The sequence below is a fragment of the Pistacia vera genome, unplaced genomic scaffold (assembly GCF_008641045.1).
Source record: "Pistacia vera cultivar Batoury unplaced genomic scaffold, PisVer_v2 Contig71, whole genome shotgun sequence".
NCBI lineage: Eukaryota > Viridiplantae > Streptophyta > Magnoliopsida > Sapindales > Anacardiaceae > Pistacia > Pistacia vera.
The window spans coordinates 63,108-89,063 of record NW_022196568.1 but is presented as its reverse complement, the minus strand read 5'-3'; the positions used below and the strand labels follow the sequence as shown (position 1 = coordinate 89,063).

The 25,956-nt window shown below is 34.6% G+C and overlaps 4 protein-coding genes across 5 annotated transcripts; 2 read left to right on the top strand and 2 right to left on the bottom strand.

Annotated features, from left to right (window-relative positions):
* The first annotated feature begins 11,426 nt into the window (after window positions 1-11,426).
* LOC116114403 (probable plastid-lipid-associated protein 3, chloroplastic) lies at window positions 11,427-14,830 on the top strand. The gene is made up of 3 exons (XM_031400541.1): window positions 11,427-12,114; window positions 13,601-13,796; window positions 14,289-14,830. Exons 1-3 carry the CDS (start codon window positions 11,552-11,554, stop codon window positions 14,595-14,597), a joined length of 1,068 nt encoding a protein of 355 aa, XP_031256401.1. The 5' UTR covers window positions 11,427-11,551; the 3' UTR covers window positions 14,598-14,830.
* A 967-nt stretch (window positions 14,831-15,797) lies between these two features.
* Window positions 15,798-17,022, top strand: LOC116114423 (probable calcium-binding protein CML18). The gene has a single exon (XM_031400566.1). The coding sequence runs from the start codon at window positions 16,289-16,291 to the stop codon at window positions 16,766-16,768; it is 480 nt and encodes a 159-aa protein (XP_031256426.1). The 5' UTR covers window positions 15,798-16,288; the 3' UTR covers window positions 16,769-17,022.
* Window positions 17,023-18,913: 1,891 nt separating this feature from the next.
* Window positions 18,914-20,714, bottom strand: LOC116114427 (dolichol-phosphate mannose synthase subunit 2). 2 transcript variants are annotated; one of them, XM_031400574.1, is made up of 3 exons: window positions 20,471-20,714; window positions 19,532-19,657; window positions 18,914-19,455 (listed from the first exon to the last, which is right to left on the bottom strand). In XM_031400574.1, exons 2-3 carry the CDS (start codon window positions 19,619-19,621, stop codon window positions 19,303-19,305), a joined length of 243 nt encoding a protein of 80 aa, XP_031256434.1. In that variant the 5' UTR covers window positions 19,622-19,657; window positions 20,471-20,714; the 3' UTR covers window positions 18,914-19,302. The 2 variants fall into 2 exon arrangements, with proteins under 2 accessions (XP_031256434.1, XP_031256435.1); XM_031400575.1 differs by having other exon boundaries at window positions 19,532-19,644.
* An 868-nt stretch (window positions 20,715-21,582) lies between these two features.
* Window positions 21,583-24,496, bottom strand: LOC116114414. The gene is made up of 2 exons (XM_031400554.1): window positions 24,271-24,496; window positions 21,583-22,543 (listed from the first exon to the last, which is right to left on the bottom strand). Exons 1-2 carry the CDS (start codon window positions 24,399-24,401, stop codon window positions 22,078-22,080), a joined length of 597 nt encoding a protein of 198 aa, XP_031256414.1. The 5' UTR covers window positions 24,402-24,496; the 3' UTR covers window positions 21,583-22,077.
* Between the last annotated feature and the right edge of the window lie 1,460 nt (window positions 24,497-25,956).

Here is a 25,956-nt window from a genome sequence, read left to right as displayed (position 1 = left end):
ACCTCCAATTTCCTTGCTCCTTTTGCCCAACACCTTAACTCACAGCATCTCCAGCATAGCACCACCAACCCACCCACTTCACTTCTCACCGTCACACCACACCCCTCACAACCTTGCTACAAACCCAAGTCAACACAAAATATAAAAGACATATCACAAATTGACACCATTTTATTCAAATCAACACCACAAAAACACAATCGAGCTTTGTTCTATCCTCCAAATCCCCTTCTTCTATCCTCTTTTAGAAAATGCCAAACAGTTACTCTCTTCATAACTGGAAAATATTTCATGATTATGGGTTTATAGGACTGGGTTTTAATTCTTTTTTCATTTTTTTTTTCGATTTTATGACTATGCAAATAGAGATGGAGGATGAATTTGTGTGGAACAAATGGGGAGGTGTAATTTCGTTAAATCTTTGGTTATATGGAAAATCTTTGTTTGGAAGAAATCGTAAAATTTTGCTGTTGGAAGGTTTGAGTTTTTGTGGGTGTTTGGTGCTGTAGATTTCAGTTTGGTGCTCTAGGCTTCAGCTTGAGTTTATTATTTTGTGTGGAATAAATGGGGAGGTGATAATTTTGTTAAATCTTTGGTTATATGGAATTCTGGATCATAATCTTCTCAGCTTGCTTTGCCACATTCTTGTTCAGCTCCTAGCGCCGTTTAACTGCTCAAGTGTGGCAAACTAAGGTCTTCAATCGGATTCTCCACCAGCACTGAGCCTGAGAAGCCTCCTCATCTGAATAAGCTCTCAATCGGATTCTCCCACCAGCACTGAGCTGAGCTGAGCTGAGGAAGAAGAACTGCTGATGCCAAAGAACTGAAGAAGAACGACTGAACGAGATTTGTTTTAATTTTTTGTAAAAACCACCAAAACGACGTCGTTTGGGGGGTGAGATTTTGTTTTTCTTTTTCAAAAATTCGCGAATTATACGCGAATTATACGGGAAAACTTATTATACGCGAATATATGGCATATTTTATAAATACATATACGCACGTTTTATACGCGAATTATACGATTGTCCATACAATTCGCGGATAATACGCGTTTTTACTAATGTGACTCATATCTTGTTTCACCAACCCTGTTCACTGGCATCTTCTATATTAAGGTATATCAGTGCATAAAGAGATATAATGCTCCCTGCTTTTAATTGCTGCGGGCAGCATTGAAAAAGAAGCTATTAACCACCCTTGCATGAAGAACGTATGAATGTGATTGGGATGGTTGGATTTTCAAAGCCAGAAATAGAAGTCAGTATTTTGTATGAATTTTGGGAGTCTGGATTAGAGCATTATTGCATGTGTGTGGGGTATTTTTATTTTTGGTTTAATTTATGGTAGCATTTTTTAACTTCAATTCAATGATGTTGAAAAGGAAGTTGTGTGTATATAGTAATGTGTTTGTGTTATAGATATATTATATATATATAATAATATATATATATATATATATATATATTTATATAACTGAATTTTGGGTTTGATTTAGTGAATCATTTGTTATCATTGATTAATTTAAATTCAATGACGTTGAAAGGGAATTTTAAGGTTGGTTGTTTTTTAAGGCCAAGTTAGCAACTCTTAACAACATTGGATTGAAAAGAAATCAATTGTTAACAAATAGTTTCATAGATTATGTTACAATATCTCAACCTAATGTATATACATATAGATTCAAGGCCTCCACTTTTGACACAAACTATGATACAAGTTTTTAGCCACTAGATTAAGACACTTCCAAAATAGTTGAGATTCAATTTCACTTGCACAATTGATGTTATCTTGGAAATTATGCACTTTGATGCAATCTTAACCATTTTTATGCATTTTCTAGTGTTTGAAAACTGTGTCAAAACTTGTGTTACAAAAAGGGCTCTTGAATATATGCGAGTTCTTTCCTTGGGATGTCTTTACATTTCAAAAGGTCTTGACCAGACATGAGAGTTGTTTGATATATTTCGGCTCTGGTTTTATCTTTCATTTCTTGGTATAATTATATAATTTTCTTGATTTGTGTTAAATATAAACATAATAGAAAAGTTGGCAAGCAGAAAGCATTTTCTGAGTGCTTGTCAACCTTGAACACTGCCAAAAATGAATTTCACGCTTTAAATACCCTGGCACCTTTTGAACTCTTTTCTTCACTCCTACAAAACTGCATTAGTTGTTCTCACTCAAATACTATGTTATATTCAGCACAATTGCATTTGTTGTCCTCAATCAAATTAAATAACCCTCAAGCTGGATTATAGTCATGTGCTACTAATTTCAACTCTTAAGTACATTTGATTGGAAAGACTAGCATCAATTATATGGTTTCCATTTGCATCCTTACTGAACTCACACATGAAGAATTGAAGAGAACAAGATACAGAGAGGGCTGAGGTTGAAGGAGCTCTGGACTGATATGAAAATTGAGAATTGACTAAACATCTTTTATATTTTCAATCAAATCTTTTGTCATGATGTCTTTGTTTATTTAAGCCTAAGTTATAGGCTGATCATTTAAGTGTTGCTTTTTTCTACTAACTGGATCTCTATTTACTAAAAGCTTTCATGTGATGGTGTTGATTAAATAAGTTCCTTGTTTCAAAGTTTTCATATTGTCTTATTTGCAGACTAACAGTAAGGAATGATGATGAATTCAGTTATGACTGATTATGATGATGAATTTTTTATGTATACAGGTTTTAGAAGAAAGCAGAAAATGGTGAGAGCAAAAAATACAACCATTCCTCATAAAGACACATCGTCATCTACAATCAATTTTCGAGACTTGCAACATAAAAAACAACATGAGGAGGTGTCGAAAAGACATATTTGCCTTGAAAGAAGTTTGGATTTAGGACTTATAACAAGTTTAGGTTTAGGTGATGAAATCAATGGTTGGATTCATAATTTGAAATGGGACTGGTTGATGAGTATTATCTATGATGGATATAAGCATCTGATCTATGAGTTTTTTGGTAGTTTGGAATTTCTGGAGACAGATACTGATGAGTTTCTGATGTATACAATGTTTTTTAGATTAAAGAATCAGAACTTTGTAGTGAGACCATAAGATTTAGCAACCTAGATAGGATTTGATTTTGAAGGTTTGAATAATGTATCTAGAACGTGGGATTCCAAATAAGCTTGGATAGATGTTTCTGGGATAGGGACTTACCATCCACATAGGTGTAAATCTACAAAGTTAAAGAATCCTGCTATGAGAGTATTTCACAGATATCTGACTTACACATTTAATGGTAGGAAAGAGACAAATGGAAATATGACGGTTAAGGATTTAATGTTCATGGAAGCAGCACTAGCAGGGAGGCAAGTAAATTCAGTGAAGTTATTGATTAAAAAGTTGGGAGAGTTTCAAGTAGAAAAATGAGAAATATATTGGGGGATGCTTGTCACGTTAATATGTGAGAAGTTAGGTATTGAGATCACCCCTAATGATGCAGCAAATAAGATTAAGTTTTCTGCAAATAATGTGTTAGAGGATGTGACATTGAATAAAATGGGTTTGATTAAAAAGAATATGGCAGGAGAATGGTTTGTGATTAGAGAAATGAAGGGAGATGCAACGGTTCAGGAAGGTGTCAATATTCCAGAAGGGGTCAATGAAGGACAAGTCTATGTGCGCAAAAGAAAAAAAACAAGTATTGAACCTGGATCATCTTAGAATGTAAAAGATATGTCTTTTCATACTTTAGACGAAATAGTAAGCAGATTTGAGTGGATGAAAAAGTTTCAAGAGGAGCATTTTTCATGTATTGAGAGGCAAATGCAAGAACAACATGATCAATTGCAAAGTGATTTCAACTCGTTCGCATCAAGAATAGAAGAAATAATTGACATCATTGGGGAACGCATGACAAAGATTTTCAGCATGATTCTCAACGACCTCATCCTCCTCTAGTCAACCTCCACCCCTTACACCATGATGAAAAATTTCTCAACAGCCTCTTCCTTGTCAACATTCTTGGGAAACTCACTATGAATGTTAATTATGTGTACTTCAAATACTAAGTTTTATGTACGAAGATTATATTTGCCTTTTGTTTATAAATAGATTAATTTCAGCGGATGTTCTTGATAAAGATTGTCTTTTGTTTACAAATAGATTTGCCTTTTGTTTATACATATCTCAACTACTCTTTTGAATGCATATGTATATGTAATACTAGACATACCAAAGACATCAAAATTCAAATCTGAAATAAAATGCATATCCAAAATTCCATCTACAACCGGAGTCTACAATGTGATGATAAAACATTCATAATAAGTTATATTGAGATCATTATCATGAATTCACAACCCTATAGCAGATAGCCTACTCATACACAACCAATGACCAAAATACTAAAAACAAAACAACTGAATCAGCATACAACTCAACTTCATTCGGCATAAATTAACCAAAGCATGAATAATTTCTACCAAATACAATTCTATATGCTTCAACCTGTCAACAATATCAAACATCTCCGAACGAGACATTTTCATCATTTACAAACTCCTATCCAGTATAGAAATTATTTTGTCCTACGAGATTCTGAACTAGACCAGTGGATAATTGTCATTGTTTAACAACCACAATTTAGCACACGTTATAGAAAACTTAAGCTAATTACAATTATACAACATACATAACACATACCTGGGTAGTAACAACATCATTCGACAACACTTGAGTTTCTGCATCGGCCACGGAAGTAGATGAAAGAAATTGTTCTTTTTCTCGCTCTACTGATGATCATTTTCCTAAAAAGTAACATAACACATTAATAATCAAATTGATATTATTCTAAACTTCAAATAAGTAAATAATGTTTCAAAAAAGAAAACTCATGTAAGAATAGGTGTATAACTCATACCAATTCTTTGTTTTTGTAATTTTTTCTTTATAACCCTACGTATAATTTCTTTAACCTTCGATTGCTTTCTTCTATATGGAGGACGACCTTTGCTATGAACTACTTGTGGACTAATAATTAGACTATTCCCCTCTTTCGGAGGATTGTCCCCATCTTGACTACTCAAACCGATTGTGGAAGAGATGTTCACTTTGGTACCAAGCCCTCCCTCACTTTCCTTTTGCTCCAACTTTTTTCTCATGTCAATCATAAACTCCGTCAACATATTATAATCTTCCTCATTGTTTGATGCCATATCGGCTACTGTCAGCATTAAATTAGACAACTTATCAAAATGTTTTCCTTCAATGTTAGTGCTCCACCTATTATAACTCACCTTATTTTCGTATGACATCTGTTTATATTTTTTCTCCAACGCCGTAAAATGTACTTTTCTGGAATGTGTGAAACCTTTTTATGAATCAACACCATAATGACATGTCTGCATAAAATCCTCCTGAACTCAAACAAATGACAAGTACAACAAATATCACACGAATTTTCTTCAAAGTATACCGCAAACGGAACACGGTGACTACTATCTCCAAACCAAACATCTTCCAAAACTTTATACTCCTCGTATGCATCACATTTATTCAGAAAAGATAATTCACAATAAATCTTCCCCACAATCTCTTCTTGAAACTCTTTAAACTTTGCAGTTGTGTATGCACTTTGAAATTATTTCTCAATAGGATAATTAGTTATGCATGGTATCCAAGATTTGAAAGATCTAAAATCAGTCTACCTTTCTTTTTCCACTTTATCTCGTAATGCATTATCATATTATTCCATAAATTGTTTTAAAGTAGTTTTGGAATTTACATACCCATCAAAAAATGCATGCATACTTTCACTACGTTGGGTAGTAGACATACGTGCCCAGAAAGTATCTTTAAGAAATGCAGGCACCCATCGTACTCTTTCTTTGTATAATCCACTAACCATGCATTCTCGTGAATGTTGTGCACATCAACAAATTGGTTCTACCGTTCTTTGAACTCTTCACGCGTAAAGGAATTATACACAATATTTTGCATAATATTTTGTAACTTAAACTTTATAGTTTCATATTCCTTATACCCTTTTAACTTTTCAGGCGGTTTCTTCATTATATGCCACAAACACCACCTATGTCTTGTACCAGGAAAAACAATCTCAGTTGCATTTTGCATGACCTTATCTTGATCAGTAATAATTCCATTAGGAGCAACATCCATGCATTCAAGCCAAGAACTAAATAGCCATACAAATGTCTCAGTGTCCTCATGGGAAATTAACCCACAACCTAACAACGTCGAATGTCCATGATGATCAACCCCCACAAAAGCAGCAAATGACATATCATACTTGTTCGTCAGATACGTTGTGTCGAATATGACAACATCACTGAATTCTTTATATGCAGCCCTACATTTAGCATCATCCCATAACACATTCTGTAATCAACTCTCTTCATCTACATCAATCATGTACCAGAAATTTGAATTCTTCTTTTGCATTTTCATAAAATACTCAAGTACTGCCGAAGCATCTCCAACTCCAAGTCGTAACCTTCTCACTTTTTCAATGTAGTTCCTACAATCTTTTTGTAGAAACGTCAAATTCCCTACACCTCCTGCCTCAACTGAACATGACTGAAAATTTTTACACGATTTAATCCCAGCCACATCAATAACTTCAAGTCGCCTTTTCACATAAGGTTGTATCATTCAGTTAACCTTGAAATATCTTCTTTTTGTTGGACTTATAAGATTATGGTTATGTTCAAGTACAACTGATTTAATTTCCTATTTGCATTCACCATTCAAAGCTGCACTAATCCGACTCTTACAATCTGTTTTGGCAACAGGTTGCTTTTTCAAGGTATTTCTTGACTTACATCTCTCTTTCCCAAAACAAAAACATGCCAATGTCACATATCTCATCTCTCCATCATCGTGTTTCTTTGACGTATGTATCATTGCTTCAAATCCCATTTTGTTACCATACAGTTTGTAATACTTTAACAGACTATCAACTGAATCAAACACCATTCCACTATGAAGCCCCACTTCTTCCTCTGCACATCCCATATCTTCTAATTCATCATGTTCATTTTCCTCATTATTTAACAGTTTTATAATAGACAAAATTAGAATGTACTAATACAACACATCAAAAGAAACAATACGATATAATAAATTTAAAATCATTTTAATGAAAAAGTTAAAGTTTCAAGCACAATTTACCTCAACATCATTGAAATAAGGCAAACTAGACTCTTCCATATTCTGTAATTTAATGCAAAACCAACACTATTGTTCGTGTTCACGAATCTGATTCACAACAATCACCAACAAATATTCTCTATCAGTTATTTTCTATTGTAACATATATTCAATCCAAAATAGAATACAAAACTAAATAAATGCATAAATTAAATAAAAACCACTTAACAATCTTAGCAAATCTTTCTAATCTGAACCAATTTTGATCTTCTTATCTCCATTTCCACTGTAAACAATTGTTTTACGAAAAATTTATGGCTTTCGTTCTTGTCACGGTAGCTGGTTGTTGAGGAAGAAACGACTATTGAGGAAGAAACTCGAGAAGAATGTAGACGTAATGCAGACACGAAGAACAGACGGGAACGATGAAGCAGAAGGCGACAATAGGTATAAAATGAGTTTTTTCTTTTTTCTTTTGCTCGAAGAATTTTGGTGCTGGTTTTTGGAGAAGTCGTATTGGAGAAGCTAATGTTTTTCGCAAATTAAAAAAAAAAGTTAATTAAAATAACATTTTATTATAGTATGGACGATCGTCCATATTATATGGATGACCGTCCTTTCTATATGGACGGGCATCCATAAGATATGGACGGGCGTCCACACATAATGGACGGGCGTCTGTTATATGTGGACGTCGGTCCACATGTTAGGGACGCCTGTCCAAAGTTTTGTTTTATTTTTTTTAATTTACATTATGGACGGGCATCCCTTATTTGTGGATGGTTGTCCATAACTGATGAACTAGCGTCCCTAAATTTTTTTAATTTTTTAAAAGCATTAATAATGGACAGGCATCCATTAACATATGAACGCCCGTCCATTACTTTTGTTTATAAAAAAATTATTATTTAAAGTTTGGACGAGCGTCCATTATATGTGGACATCCGTCCTTTATTTATGGACGATCGTCCATAACCTATGAACGGTCGTCCGTTATTTTTGTTTATATTGTTTTTTCCATTTACCGATGAACGGGTGTTCTTTAAATGTGGACTCTCATTCATAGTAAATGGACTTTCATCCATATAATATGGACGGGAGTCCATGGTAAGTGAATGGCAGTCCATAGTTGATGAACGACTGTTCACGAGAAATTTTTTTGTGAACGTGAAACATGGTTGGTATGAGTCACGAAACATGTAATTCGGTGTAGAGTCCCGGTGTCCGTAGCATTATTGCATTTGGTAAATGATTTTTAGCCCCTATAGTCTACTTTTAGTAAGGATTTAATTAAAAAAAAAAAAATTCTTCTTCTTAAGCTTTATATTTGTAGTCAACAAAGAATTAAAAAGAACATCAATTCAAATTTATTTGTATATGATTTAAATTTAATGCTACTTATTAACATATAACAATGGTATATTAATTTCAAACAATTCGTCAATTCTAATATAATTTATAGGACTTTGTTTTGATTTTGAGAAAAAAATAGTTTATTGTCACTACTTTCACAAAGCCTTTTTCAGAAGCAAAGCATTGCGAGGGCTGAGAGTGCTAAATTAAACTTTAAATTACATATTTAACCTCTTTTCAATTGGGAATGGGTGTGATGATCAATTCTGTGGGCAGTGGGGCTGACGAGTACTTCCCCAAATTTCTTGAAAACAACGTCACAAAATTAACTTTACTGAACGAATTGTGTTAGCTTTAAACTTTAAAGCCGTTCAAAGATATCACTGATAAAATGTTATCATATAATCAATCTATTTAATAATTCATTTCATTTATGGCTTGTTTAGTTTACTGGCCAAAATTGTAACAAATAAATTACTTTTTGGGAGCGATTCATCCTTCCCAAACACAGCATACAATACAACTCTCTATTATGGTACGCTGTCCAAGCAATAATGTTAGGGACACCGAAAATTTTACACCGAAAATGTGTACCGGCCTATGTATAACACGTATCTGATTTGTTTAACAGTTTTTTTCTAGTGAACGGCCGTCCATCAAATTTGGACGGCCGTTCACTCACATGGACGTCCGTCCATATTATATGAACGGGCATCCATATACAAGGGACGGGCGTCCCCATTTAAAGGACGTCCGTCCCTGATTAAAATACAATAAAAAATTTTATAAACATTAGGGACGACCGTTCATAAATTTTGGACGGCTGTCCCTTACGTTTGGACGGGCGTCCATGCTTTAAAAAAAAAAAAAAAAAAAAAAATTCGAAACCCTTATACTTGTCTTACTTCACTCTTCATTCTCCATCTCCTGGATTCTTCTTATATTACTGCCAGTTGCATTAATTGCTTTCCTTCTTTTGCTTATTGAAAATGGCAATAATCAATCACTAACAACGGCATTTGTTACATTCCATTTTTTTGGTCAAATCATGCACAAAGAATATCAACTTCGTCTTCATCCATGGCACCCTTGACATCAACAAGCTTGAGGAGTGTGTCAAGCTTAAGGGTAGCATCACCACCGGTTTGTCCCAACATCATGCGGTTCCTAGTCTTAAGTACAGCCTCTAGAAGCTTTAGAAACATTAGTTATTTCTCAATTCCTACAAGCAGCCTGAACAGAAGAAAAAAGAAAACATGAGACTTGGCCAACCATATAAGCACAATAATAATTCATAAGAACAATATGCAAATTAAAATACATTTTCATGGCGAGGATGGTAAGAATAGCTAAGCACATACAGGGGAGAGAGAGGAGAGAGAGAGAGAGAGAGAGAGAGAGAGAGAGAGAATCAAGAAACCCAGATTTATATGGTGATGTTGGAATGCCAATTAATGCAACTGGCAGTAATTAAGAACTAACATGAGAATCAGGAGATGGGGAGAATGAAGACGGAGATGGGGAATGAAGACGAAGAGAAGACCAAAGTAGAAGAGGTTTAGAATTTTTTTTTTTTTTTAAAGCATGGACGGGCGGCATTCCTAATGGAGCCCATCCAAAGGTAAGGGCTGGCGTCCATTCCTAATGGATGGCAGTCCAAACGTAAGGGACGGCCGTCCAAAATTTATGAACGGTCGTCCTAATGTTTGTAAAATTTTTTATTGTATTTTACAGGGAGGTCCTTTAAATGGGGACGCCGTCCCTTATATATAGACGCCCGTTCATATAATATGGACGGGCGTCCATGTGAGTGAAAGGCCGTCCAAATTTGATGGACGGTCGTTCACTAGAAAAAAATTATTAAACAAATCAGATGCGTGTTACACGTAGGCCGGTACACATTTTCGGTGGAAAATTTTCGGTGTCCTAGCATTATTGGTGTCCAAGTGTATTACCATGATAAGAATTTGTGAAATAACTCCGATGAGAAGGAAAAATAAGACGCTAAGAGACCCTTTTGGTCGAACCCTACACACTCTAATATCATTTTTCAAACCTACTCTCATTTTGAGTTTAGAGATAGATAAATAGACATATTCCATTACATCAATTGGGGGTGTTCGTAGTGCCTGATGGGGTTAAAGAAAAAAAAGTAAGTTATTCATCAGCCAAACATTCTTTTAACGACTAGATCCAATCTCTTAGTTTTGGCAGAAAGGAAAAGGAAAACGAATTTTTCATTCTTCCTCTCAGGCATGGGAGGATTTAGAAAATCCTATTAATTGTAGCTTTCTTCAAACCTCCACGAGAAGCATGAAAAAAAAGGCTCAAATGGCTATCATCCTAGAATGAAAGAAAGAAGCAATCTCATAGTCTTTGTCTATGAAGATATGGTGCTAGGTTTTTTTGTTTTTTTTTTCCTCCTTTGAGACCGAACTTAAACTTATGCTTGAGAGATAGTCGTCCATACACTGATAATGGATTATTGTTAAAAAGCATTTTATTGTCCTTATAAAGGGTATTTTCACCGGGAATTTCTTATTTTTATAATTTATTAATTTTACTTCCTCAGTAAGATTAACAAAATTAGCTTGAATGAAGTTAAAGTAGATGAATTTAGTTAAATCAATTGAATTATTTTAAATTTGTAAATTCTTATAACTATTAATATTAAAATCTTTGATAAGATTATTTTAACTTAGATATTTGATTTAAATTATTGAAATATATTAGTTAATAATGTAATTAATATTTTGAGACAATATAAGGAATAATTATTTTTAATATAAATTCAGTTATTTCTTAATTATTATATTGTCTCGGATAAATAATCATGCATTTTGGTTAACTTTGAATCCATACATAATGCCAAAATGAAATCCGCCTCTCCTTTCATTTTTCCTTCTTAAATTTCCCTTTGTTTTTATTTTTTTTTTATTTTTTTCAATTTTAATTTTATTTTTTATGGCCCTGAGCGGAGCTCCGTAAACTCAAAATAATGGAATCCGCTAAACTCTGAAAAGAAAGGACGAAAAAGATCAAACACATTTGACAATCAATTGACTTGAAATGGCTCTCCTTTTCACCTTGCCATCATCTCTCTTCTCCTTCTCCTCCAAAAACCCTAAACCCCTCCTATTGTCTTCCTCTAAAACCCATTCTTCTCTTTCATTCTCACTCAAAAACCCCACCAAAACCTTCACTCTTCGTTCTTTAATCTCTCACTCTTCTTCCCAGCCTGACCCCACTCCCAAACCCGATTCAGAATCCGCCGCCGAAACCTCGGCTTCGATCACTGACGAATGGGGCGAAAAAATGGAGCCCGAGTCCGAACCCGAACCCAGCAAGTTGCCGGATTCGGACCCTCCCAAGAACGAGGACGAGTGGGAGGAGGAGTATGTGAGCCAGGGCAACGGTACCGCTGCACAGGTGGCGGGGGAAGATGATAATACTGAATTGGCTGATTTGAAGAGGTGCTTGGTGGACACGGTTTATGGGACGGAGTTCGGGTTTCGGGCCGGGGCGGAAGTTCGGGCCGAGGTTTTGGAGCTTGTTAATCAGTTGGAGGCGCTGAATCCTACTCCAAGCCCCGTGGAGGCCGCTGGGGTTCTTGATGGCAACTGGGTCTTGCTGTGAGTTTCTCTTTATCTAATTTTATCTGTTTAATTCTGAATTTAACTCAACAACAAGAAGGAAGAGAAATAGAAACAAATTGAATTTTTATTCATTCAATCATTAGCCTGATTCTGTAAAAGTTAGTATCAAGAGAAGTTTACGAGAATCATCACTGTCAATGTTGGCTAATTTACAGTTGCCATATTGCTTGAGTTCTGAGAGCTAATTGGTTCCAATAATTATTTATATATTAATTCATTCTTTTTACTGTAATCTGTATTTGTGAACATTCGCATTAACCAATAGGTGAAATCATTCATTTTAAATGGTTTCTCTTCTCCCTTTTTGTGGTTGTTTATTTATGTGTCAAATCAATATGGGAGGGGAAAATGTTGTGTCCTGTTTTCCTTATCTTGAAAAATATTTCCATTTATCTCCCTAAGTGGCTTGAATATATGCTACCCGTCTGTGTGTTTATTCCTTGCTATGAGCGATCATCAAACAAAGTTGTTTTTTGACCTAGTTAACCATTCAACTGCAATTAGGTTTATATCTTTGTGTAGGTATACTCTTAGTTAGAAAAAAATACAACTTCTTAGCAGAACGTCAGTGAGTACAAATCTTTTTTATCTTCCACTTGTCCTGTTGTGGAGATGGTTTGAGTCTATTTCTTTGAAAAAAATCTAAAACCAGAAAAGAAGCTCCTTTTTTTAATCACATTAATCCAAAAAAAGAAACCAAAAACCTCTTTAATTAGCTAAACTGCCCACTTAACACATCTCCAACGAGTCAAATTAAGATCGATACATGAATTATTTTCACCTTTTGAATAATGGGACATCATGAAAATCTAAAATTTTTAGCTCCAAACCTTTCCAGTCTTTTCTCTTCTCCAGCCTTGTTTATTTGCCCTCCAGTGAAGAATTCATTGAACAAACACATATATAGACCAATTGTCACTCTTGTTGGTGTTAAGAGCTGTGTTGGGTGTATAGAGGAAGTAGATCCTGAGCAATGATAAGGAGAAAAAGACAAGAGAGTTGATCTTTAAAAGAAATGATTGCAAGTAGTTTTAGACTTTTAATTCTAAACTCAAGGACGGCGGTTGGCATGTTTCTGAACCACTGGTAGTTGCCTACTATTTGTTAATTAAGCCAATCATCAGGGGTCTATGAATTTTTGCATTAATATGTTGAAAAGTCATTTTAATAAATAGTGGATATTTTATAAAAGCGAAAAGGAAACAGTTTTTTAGGATATATGCTGATAAGACCTGCACTAGCTTTTCTCTTTGACTTGGGCATAGATTACATAACATTAATATGGGGATTAGATTCACTGGAACTTGTTGCTTCTTGCAAAACTGTATGATTATTGGAAATGTTTTTTGCAGTTTAGATTTGGATGCCTAAAATGAAATTGGGAAGCCCTTGATGAAATTTGGTGATACCGTAGCATATTTTTTCTTTATGTTGATGTTACTTCTGGTTTCAAACTTATCAGGTACACAGCATTTTCTGAGCTGTTACCCCTTCTGGCGGCAGGTGCAACACCTTTGTTGAAAGTGGAAAAGATATCTCAAACAATTGACACTGGTAGCCTCTCCATTGAGAACTTGACTACATTGTCTGGCCCTTTTGCTACGTTCTCTTTCAGTGCTTCTGCGACCTTTGAAGTTCGAAGCCCTTCTAGAATTCAAGTAATCCTTGAACCAAACTTGAATAGTTGTTTATGAAATTAATTCCAAAGCAACCTTTTTGTTGTGGAAAAATAATAAATGAATCAATAAGAAACTTTTTTAAACTGATTTCATTATGATAAATTATGGATTGTTTTTGGAACCTGAGGTTTTTATAACTGGATTTGTGGTGAACTAAGTAAAAATAATTTTGAAAAACAAAGCCACTTGAAAAATGAATTTGAAAGAGTTGATGATATAAAAGTATGCTTATCATTAAATAAATTAAAAATAAAGAAGAAAAAAGATTACCGATATTTCAGGAGCTGTCTGCAGCGCTTGGGGCAGGTTAGAATATATATGTAAACAGTGCAAAAATCTTTGATGTAGTTTGCTAAATGTATAGTGAGAAAATGTTAGTTGCAATACATAACTTCCTTAAAACCTCTGAGAACTTCAGTACTGTAAATACATGAGTACCATATCTTATGAATCTTTTCTAACAATGTTCAGGTTCAATTTAAGGAAGGTACCTTCCAACCTCCAGAGATAAAGTCAACTGTTTCTCTCCCAGAAAATGTGAATATTTTTGGACAGAACATCAATTTGTTGCCCGTGCAGCAATCTCTCTCCCCACTGCAGGAGGCTGTAGCAAATATTTCTAGAGTGATTTCTGGTCAGCCACCCCTGAAGGTACCCATTCCTGGTGAACGGACCAAGTCCTGGCTTCTTATTACATACCTTGATAAAGACCTTCGAATCTCAAGAGGGGATGGTGGTCTTTTTGTGCTTGTTAAAGAAGGAAGTCCTCTTCTAAACTAGTAACCAGGTACATTCCATTGTGTGTTATAGATTATTAAATATGCATACTCCTCATCATATATTTTAGAGGTTTTATTACCTAATACATAAAGTAAAGAGGGAATCTATTCTTGTAATTTTACATCGATCGGGCATTTAAATAGTGTCGATGATACTTTGACTGCAATTCTTATGTTCTGTTTACCCGCTGAGAGCCTAATGGAAAATGAAAATTTTGAAACCTTTCTGTGTTAGACGTAGTTGTACCAAGTAGAAGTTTCTTTTGATTGTTCTTTAGAGTCCAAGCGGATCATAAGGTGGCCATACGATATCTGAAAAGGAGCTTAACAGTTAACTAAGTCCATAATTCTTGCAGTTTGATAGTTCACTAATATGCGTCAATTTTGCATCAAGTATGAAACAGCCCACAAGTAAATAAGCAAGACATGAAAAAGAGTGACAGCACAAAACGGAGCCCGAATCTGGGCCATGATATAGGCTTTACTTATCTTGATTGGAGGCCTAAATTTGCGTTAAATCCTGAGTTGGTGCCAGGGGACATCTCATACAAACGTCTGAGTTTGATAGAATTACTGAATTAGCATATCATTATTTGGATCCAGCACACTCTCCTTCATCATGATTCCAAATTTCAACAAATCTTTTGAGTCTTCTCTAGTTGAAGATCGTATTTTATGAACTCAATCATGGTACAGTGGACTCCTTCAATTGGCTAGAAGTCAAGAATTAAGAAAAAGAAAATAAATTAAATTAAATCGAATTAAATTTGATAACAACCAAAAAAATGATTAAATTTTAGTGGAAAAAAAAAAAGATAAGACAAATAGATGGCAGCTAACATAACAGCACCGTCCTTGAATGAAATGTACTCACCATTTGTTCGTGAATTTGCCAACCACATCATTAAGCGCACCGTTTCACCTATACCAAGTGCCAACTCACGTCCCGACACTTAATATGGTGAAATGTCAAATTTTAAGTGGGTGATAGCAACTGCCACGTGTTAGCCGATAAGAAGTGAACCCGCTTGGTTTAAGCCTTAAACGGTTGACGAAGTCTCTTAAATTTAGAAAAAAAGACGTGCGCCGGTCACGCAATTCCCGCCACCTCTTACGCGTATCAACTTTCTTGCAATGAAAATTACAAAAAATAAAATAAATAAAAAAATATTTTTTAAATAATATAAATGTTTTGGTTTTGTCTCGGGTGTTGACTCGTTACCAACTGTTGATTTTTTCAGAGGGAAAATTCATTAATCGATTTTCCCACTACGTGTTCATCATTTCAAGACAAAGAAAGCATCCTGTTTGAGATTACATTACATTACTAATTAGATCTTCTTTTATCGGATCCGATATTTGGGTCATCATCATCATTCAATTCAATTCTCTGCATGTTAATTCGGAGGATCCATCAAAAGCGGAGGAAGAAAGAACGATTTCCCAGGCTTTTTTGGATCTTTCTACTTCTCTCTCACCCCTAGAAATCTTCATCTCTTTTATAACACAACATCAAGTTTCTAAATAAAGAAAATACACTGAATTCATATTCATAACAAAGAGAGAGAAAAGAGAATTAGGGTATGATCCAAACGCAGAATTTTATTTCCCTTCCTCTTTCAATGCTTTTGTTAAGAGATTTGTAGTGTTTATTTTTTTTTTTTTTTTGGTCATATAGCGGTAGTTGTTAATATGAGTAACAAGCTAGATGATGAGCAAATCGCGGAACTTCGTGAGATCTTTCGTTCTTTTGATCGAAACAACGATGGAAGCCTAACGCAGCTGGAACTCGGCTCACTCCTTAGATCCTTAGGGTTAAAACCGAGCTCTGATCAGCTGGAAACCCTAATTCAAAAAGCTGATACTAACAGCAACGGGCTAATCGAGTTCTCGGAATTCGTCGCCCTCGTGGCGCCGGAGCTACTCTCCGGTAAGTCACCGTACAGTGAGGAGCAGTTGAAGCAGCTGTTTAGAATGTTTGATAGAGATGGCAATGGGTTCATTACTGCAGCTGAGTTAGCGCATTCGATGGCGAAACTAGGGCATGCGTTGACAGCGGAAGAGTTGACGGGGATGATCAGGGAGGCCGACACAGACGGGGACGGGAGGATCAGTTTTCAGGAGTTCGCGCAGGCGATTACTTCGGCTGCTTTTGATAATTCTTGGGCTTGAAACTTTTGTGTATGCAAGTTTTGTGGTATGAACAAAGTTTGTTTTTGGTTTTTGCTTTTGTTGGTTAATGCACGGATTACTTGTTAATAGTTACGGTATAGTTTCTGTTCCTGCTGTGGTTGATTTAGAACAGTGAATATTTCAGATATGGTTATTGAATTGTTGTGTAAATAAGGTTTCTTTGAACGCAAACGAAGGTAGTAATTAAGAGTTAAATTCACCGATTTGATAATAAAGTTATTATTTTTGGATTAGTATAAGATTTTGACATCAAGGATTTGTTGTTGTAGAGCTGTCATATGATCATTGACATTGATAAAAGGATGCTTATAATTATGGGAATTCAATAGACAGAATTACAGATTTGACCAATTCTTGTGCACTTGACTGAGCTTAATTTGAAGACTTATACTTGCTCAATTGACTTGTTCATTGCTTTGTGTGTAGAGGTAGAGGGAAAGTTGTCAATGGCTGTTTACTTTGCAGCTTGATAATTGATGATATGTTTTCTTTACTCTTTAGAAACTAGTTAATCCTACTGTTACATTCGTTAGAGGCCTCTCAGTCTAGTTATCTACATGGGAGCATAGATATGAAGTCCCCTGGTTATAACTTAATTGGTTCAAACTTAAATGGACAGGTTGGATTAGAAGTAGGTACCAATTTCTAATTTTTTAGCCTTTAAGCTCTATTGTAATTGCGCAAGAGATTTCTTTTGGTGTGTTCTGTGTGATTTTTCCGCCAAGCTCGATGAGTTGCAAAGTATTAAATCGACTCAGAATGAGTCCGACTCTACCGATTTTCCGACCCAACATAAGCTCATCGACATATAGCTCAACCCAACACAAACTAGTTATGAATAACCCGAATAATCATTCAATTAATTCACATATAACTTCATATCACATATATTATGGGGAATGATCAGATTAATAGCAATATCTGCACAATCACAAAACCCAATCGCGAGAATATCGGAGTTACAGTTCAAATCAATTATAATCTCTTTATTTTCTCTATTTACTTTGTATAAACCTTGTATATAAACCTCTCAAATGATGAAAAAGAGGTTAGAGAATTTCTATAGAACTCTTATTGTAAGCTCTCACAGCAAATATAAGAATAGTAGACGTAGGCATAAGAGGTTACCTCGCTGAACTACTTTAAAAATCTTATTGTCTTTTACTTTATTGCATTTATCATTTATCCATCGTTGATTATTCGTAATCATGACCACATCTATTCCGGTTCCACCAAAGTCAATCATATTTCTCTGATTGGTGTGAATTTTCATATCAACATAGTGATTTGATGTATACCTTTTCACATGATAATCAGGGGCTGAACGTTATTTTGTGCTGTGCCCTCTTAGTTTTATTTAGGTAAAGCTTGGCATGCTTTAATAAATTCATCAAAATTTATATTGATAACAAATGGCAACACAGAAGAAATATAATAAAAGTGATCACTTTGGATGACCAGAGGTTGTGGCAACAGTGTTTCACAAGGAGAATTTAAAGTTTAAGCCCACGTTTTGTTTGGATTATGGCGGTGGTCACATGATTAATTACCACAAAGCGATCCATTCAATTTCACTGATTTTTTCACCCTCCAAATTTTATGTCTACGTTAAGTAATCACAAGAGCTGGTATCATCTAACAACATTAATGCATTGAAATAAAATAAGAGCCTATGATTAAGAATAATTTGATCATATTTATTGTTTAATTCAATTCAATTAAAAAAAAAAAAAGAAGAAGCTTATTTCAATAATTAATTAGCGGCGGCAAACGGCATTACTCTAATCACGGTTAAAATTCTAGAACTCCGACGCAGACGGTTTACATATGGTATTAATGGTGATGATCAAGTTTAACAAGAACATGATTCTCGATTTCTTTTTCCTGAATCCATCTTTATGGATAAACATGTGTAATGATGAAATAATTATTGATAATTAGGGATGCGCTTGTTTTGTTATTTTAGATAGGATTTTGAGAATAATATTGGGTAGTTAAATAGGGTGAGTATTACAAGGTAAAATTTAAAATTTAACAAAAAAACCCATAGGTTTGCTAATTTAATTAAACACCCCAATGTATAAATTTTTTATAAAATGACAAAAACACCAATCCACACCCCCCCCCCAGTGTCAGATTTCGGCCACCACCGTCGGAATCTGATCGAAAGATGGCGTTACAACGCAAACCACCACGGATCTGGTCGGAAAAGGCCAGATCTGGCCATTGACAGCTGCAAAAGGCTTAAATTCCTTTTCCATTAAAATTCTTTACCACAATTGAATTTCAGAAAGTTTCTCTGACAAGTGAAAAATAGAGCGAAACGAAAAGGCTTTTGACATACCCAGCTACATTGTCAAGTCAAATATTAGCAGTGAAACAGTAACACAAATCTTCTAAGCTGCTCTCATTTTCCAGAAGTCCAATCCAAATAACAAATACCGCCAAGTATGAGAAAGAAAATTAGAATTTTTGGATGTTTTTGAAGATATGAAAACAGCAATGTAGATGCATCATGCCTTCTTCTTTTTGGATTTGAGTGTCACAAACCCGATAAATATGCATAAGAAGCAGAGAAGCACCACTCCAGCAAATACTGGTATCAATATGGCATACTCTTGGGGAAGGAAATATTGGTGGATGAAGTGATCACTGTCTACAAATGGCTGAAAATACAAAATACGCAAAATTAACAACGGCCTAAACCTAACGAAAAATTCACAAAGAAGTACAGATACTAACCAGGATGATGACCCAAAAAGTATAATAAGTGAAAATGGATAAGCTGATAAAAGATAATAAAAACCCAACTGCTCGATCTGCTAGTTCCATTCTGATTCCACAGCTCTAAAATTCTGCAAAGAAAAACTTCAGATCATAGCATTGATCAAATACAGAGTGATTCAAATGAACATATCAAGCAAATTATTTGAGAACGAAACATATTTGACGATGTTTTCCACAGTAACAACCAAAGTTTCAGCTTAACTGATAGAAAGTTCAGTTAGCGACAGCCAAGATCACCTTCCACTCTTAAGTCTTTTAAGTTCAAACACACTTTTGGAACCTCCTCTTCTTCCATTGTAACTCAATAAATCGATCACAACACTACATATAATGGTCGAAGGCCTTACAGAAACAAAAATTTTAACCGTAAAACATCATATAACCATATACCAATACAATTAAAAAAGATCACTAAAATTCAATATCCAAAAATCCAAGAGCAAGAATTTTCAAACCTATTTGAACACACAGAATCTAATTAATCCTCATCCAGTTGCGCGGCCGACGTCAAAAGACGAATTTTTAAGCTAACTAAACCCTGTGATCTCCACGGACTATAAATTCTCAGTCCATCTATACTAGTATTTTAATAAATCATATGATACAACTCAATACCTTCACATCAATTCCATTACTGAAACCTAAGCGACTAAAATGAAAATCAGATAATAAGGAAAATAACTAAAGTAATTACACACTGCAAACCAGATGCACTTCAGAATTATACCATTCTACTTAAAATTCACAGCATGAATATCATAGCTAGCTAATCATCTTGAAACTATATTACAGTCACGATCTCGAATAAATTTCAATTTCAGGTATTCAAAATTACATAAATCATCTTGGTTTCACCACAAAATCAAAATTTATTCAGAGAGGTAAGCAGATTACCTTTAATTCTCAAGTGAAAATCCCAATAAGAATCACTGGGTTTTTGTTTCTCAGTCTTCAATGCCGCCCACGCCTCTCTTGATCATCCGACGCTCTCCTCTATTTCACTGTTTTTCTCTCGATCATCCGACGCTCTCCTCTATTTCACTGTTTTTCTTTTGTTTTTGTTGTTTTTTTATACGTTGGGCTGGTTTGGGCTTGATGATAGGCCCAACGTTTTTACTAAAAGCACTTTCACTTCTTCCACTTTCTCCATTAGTGTTGTTCATTTTACTACCATCAAAATTAATTTGAATTTATAAATGAGTAATACTATACTCACAGATTTTTTTTCACAATTCTGACATAGTAATTTGTATTTAGTCAGTTAAAATTTATCAAATGGTGCTCAAGCAAGACTCATTATTATCTGACTAATTGCAAATTGTCTTGTCTTGTAAAAGAAAGTTTGTGAGAAAAGATTGTTGGTATAAACATTTTCCTTTATAAATATACAAAAGATTATCTCAAAATTATCCATCAAAAAATCTTTTGTAATTGTATCCTATGTTCCCAGTGATTAAATTATATCCTCCATCAATTGAAAATTACTTCATAAACTTAATTTCAAATTAAAAATACTCTTCTTCATTAAGCAACTTGTATCCTCAACTTTAGCTCCTGAATAGTTCGTGTGTTACACTCCTCTTTTCAACCATCATCTACTTCATAAACTTAATTTCAAATTAAAAATACTCTTCTTCATTAAGCAACTTGTATCCTCACTTTACCCTTGGCAAGTCTCGTGTTGCACCACTCTTTTTAAACACCATTGGGTGCCTAATGGTTAAAAAATAAATAAAGATCTAAGTTTACATGATTTTCCGAGTTCAACTCCTCATAACTCCTAATAGGCGTGATTATTAGACCTCGTATCCGACTAATAGTTTCACGGTCCCAAAAGAATAATCGAAGTGCACGCAAGCTAGCACAGACACCCTCGATCATTTGAAAAAAAAAAAAAAAAAAACTTTGCTTCTCAGCTAGACCTTTGGACCTCAACCCCCATAAGCTTTTTTATGGTAAAAAAAGATGCTACATAAGCAAATCCTTTACTCCCTCAAAATCTCTTTTCTGATGTAAATATGCTTGCACTTTGTTGATGTGCAAATTGCTGAGCAAGTAAACCGCAGGGGAACACTAAAACTCATTAACATTAAATAAAAACGTGGTTTATAAGATTGAAAGCACGAAGTTAAGAATGTCAGCTCAATCCTCTGCTTAAAATAGACCTGGTTCATCCCGGTTTGATTGCCAGGTCTGGTGTATTTACAGGATTGACAAGTACAATTAGAAAACAACAATAATATTCATAACTATTTTTGCGATCACAATAACCTGAATCTCCCCAGAAAATGCGGGTCAAGAAAATTAAAAGTCAGAAAATCAAAGGGAACTTAATTTATTATCCATGAGCACCAAAGAAGCATAACAAAATGCTTGATCCTTAGATATGTTAGTTTCCATGGCATGCAGTCCTTTGATGATACAGCATCAAACCAAATCTCCCTTAGATGAATCTCAAAATTTAAGAGTCCAAAAACACAAATAAATATGAACTTTTACCTTTAATTTTGCAGCATCCACAGCATTATATCCTTCCTAATAACTCCATCAAACCCACCTCTTTTGTAGTTCAACCTTGACATATCAGCCCCACTGTTGTAGAGATGCCTACACTGGGTTATGGACCCAGCTGTCCTTGGTGGTCGCAACATCATTGCAATTGAAGGAAAGTGTTTAGGTCGTATATTTGTTAACGAGGTGAATAGATGCCTGTCTGAATCCTGGTTTCTAGATGTACTGATCCCATTAGTTTTTGGCTTGGAAGATTGTGTTACTTGGTTGCTCATGTTCATGTTTGGACCAGAACCATGTATGGGTTTCTCTGATGAACCACGGATTTGAGCAGAAGGCTTCATCCGGTCAAGCCATCGCAGAATCCAGTTACCAAGATTTCGACCAACTTCTATGTCCCTTTCTTGTATCTTCCGGTGAAACTTGAGTGCCACATCAAATACAGCACGTGTTCGTCTGTTGAAAAAATGAAGAAATATGAAAGCTAGTTTGTAACAACAATTCTGGCACTTCAAAACTGGTGGTGGTAACACATTGATTATTTTTCAAAAAAGTAGAAGAAAAATTACAATTCCTAACGGTAATTAACTCAGCATTGGTAGTACAAGAACAGCAATACAACAGGTAAGCCAGCAGAAGGAATGCAATGTTCAGTAATATCATGCTAAAATAGCCAAGGGTTCGAGTAGTCCAGATTTTTTTTTTTTTTTTTTCATAATGCAAACCAAATTAATTCATGAAGTCCAAAGCACCAAAATGCTTACACTAATTTATGCAGAGAATATCACAGATATTATATTTATTCAATTTCTGGATGACCAAAAAAGTGCTTCTTGGCTCGTCATTGTTGTGAAGTTAATATAAATGCCAGCCAAATACACTGTGAAAACTCTAAACTCAAACATCTAATTATAAGTTCCAAGCCACTACCTAGCTAATTGGGCAAGCATATGAACAGAAAAAAAGGCTCTCTACAAAGTCAATTCCAATCTTGTGACGCTCAAACATCCAAAAGCAACTAGATAAATCAAAGCCCATTAAAAAAACTCCCAATAAACTTAAGCCAAAACATCTCACTTGAAAAGCACACACCATCGCTCTAGCCAAATGATATTTAAGCTCATTACAGCAAAACTAAAACTAAAAAATGATATTATTATCAGATTCAAGGAAAAGTCCCTTTCAAAGATGCCTGATTGTTTTTCATATAAGAAAACAATTTGTTATTAAAAAAACTTTTATTTCAATAGACGGCATGGCACTCACAGAGATGCTTCAAAACATGAATTAAAATTTATAAAACACCATTGGAGACTCTGTGCAAGTTAAGAGAGAATACAAGGGGATCAGAGGGATAAATTTCGGCTAAATAATCCTAATATAACTCATACATAACCAACAAAAGATACAAGCTTTTATGTAATTTAATAGCAAAGATTACTCCCATGACAAATATAAACACACTTCCATACAGAATCACTAGAATAGCTCATGTTGCTAGCCTCCTTTAAGTACATCATAATTAATTCTTCCTAAACCACTTCTTCCTAATTAACTTAACCTAACTTGGATATCTTTAAAGTTGGCGGCCGCACCTTAACTGAGCCTAAGCACAGCTAATTCACCACCAACCTTCCACTTTATCCTTATGAATTACTACACTAGAGGTAGTTCTCAACATTGTTATCATCACCATCATGTTTCGCTTCTCATTCAAAAATCACAGGCTCTAATTATTCACTTGCAGTTTATCAACAAAAGCTAACAACATTCCCACAAATAGATGGCAATACTAATTAATAACCTCTCAGTGTGAGAAAAGGTACACTTATTTTCTGGACATTCATTATCAAAACTGTCATTTTTCAATTCCCATAAATTGAAAATTTTTAAAATTTAAAATACCATCTACACGTTCCAAATTTGCCATTGCCATAAATATCTTACAAAATAGTTGGAAGAAAGAAAAAAGATCATGCAAATAGAAACTCGCTAACTTTCCTCCAAAACAATACTTTATTTGCCATTATTACAAAACCAAAATCCCTAATTTCTCACTGATCATCAAAATAAAAATAAATAAATAAAATCCACAACAGAAAATCAATAACACAAATCAATGTCCAACAAAACGATGAAAACTCAATCAGAAAAGAAATAAAAAAAAAAAAAAAAAAGTAAACCTGTGAGCAAACTGGCGTATCTTAGGGTGTTTTTGGCTTATAATGCGACGCTGAATCTTCAAAGCGAGTCTGTAAGTCCGTTTAAGCCCCAAGAAATAGGCCGTCGCCAAAGTGATCTCCCATACCACCATTCTCTCGCACTGTTATTTGTATCGTTAACGTTCTTTACAAGATTTTGTGTTTGTGTTTGTTAAAATTAATTTCCTATTACTTTTGGTTAGATGATTCGTTTTCCGCAAGTAAGAAATCTTGTTTGAAGCCGCCAGAAATTTCGACACTTACCTGCTGACGGTTTTGGTTAGTTTTCTACTTTTCTGTGAGGCAAGTGCAAACATCGCTTCCCGTGGGATTCATCACAACCGTTGATCTCTACCTCTCGATCTATACCGTTGAACTAATTGAAATTGGGCCTATTTGGGCCGATGTCATCGAACCCATATCAATTTCGTCAACTTTATAAACCTATTTTACTACGTGGAAACTATTAAAATTCTAAGAATTTTTTTTTTTTCATAACTTTTAAAAAAATATATATTTTATAATCAAATTTATTTTGTGTAAGATTTCAATGACTGAAAATAAAATTTTTGAAAGAAAATTTTCTAAAAAATAAGTCTTGAAAGAAAATTCAAAGACTTAGACGATAAACTTGAAGTTTATGTTGTTCGTGAATCATCGCCTAAAAGTATGGCAATGTTGTTTCTCCAAAGTAAGCTTAAAAATCGTTAACAAAATGATCACGTGATAGATAATAATAAGTCCCATAAACATGTTATCATTATTGATATTGGTGATTTTTCGTTATCGATCATTACACATTATTATTCTCCAATCAGTATTAATAAGAAATAATGGTTATAATTATAGATATGTGAAGCCTTTCTAGAGGCTTCAATTATAATGCATTGATGTAAATTCAAATTAGTTTGTATATGCAACGATAATGAATTATATGAGTGTTTCATTTGTTTCAGAAAAGGATAATACAAATTCGTGCATTTTCATTATTTATAGGAAGCCCTAGATTTTGTTGGAAATGTCAAAATGAGACCTTGGCTTGAAAATTTTTACAAAATTTTTGTTAAGATGAGATATTGTTTTTTCATCCTTGAAAACCATAAACATTTAATCTTTACCTTGAAAACACTTTGAGGTCGTCGATGGTTGCGTGGTATTGCTTGAGGATGTGGAGGTCTTGTGGCATTGCTAGATACCTCATGACACCTATGAGGCCTCATGGCATCGCTAGAGGCTATAAATGGCCTCGTGACACTAACAAGGTCAAATTTGACGTTGAAGGCATTACTTGAAGTTGAATTCTACTCACACGCGTTGTTGGAGGCTATCTCCAACCTCTTGACGACATTGGAAGACAAATCCAGCCTTATAAAGTCGTGAGAAGCTGGATTTAGCCTCTTCGGAAGTTTTGGAAGTGAAAATAAAAAGAAAAAGAAAATTAAAAAGGTTCAAAATACCCTTTAATAAAAATTGAAATGTGAACTCTATCCTCTCCATCAATTTATTAGGGAAAATTAAAGGGATGAGCATTAAGGTTGCGTTTTCAATTGAAATTTAAAGGGATGAGCACTAAGGTTGCATTTTCGATAAGTGCATTAGTTAAACCTAGGGTTGTCGTTGTAATTCCCTTATGTTTTTTTACATGTTTTTATATCCTTATCAGCGAAA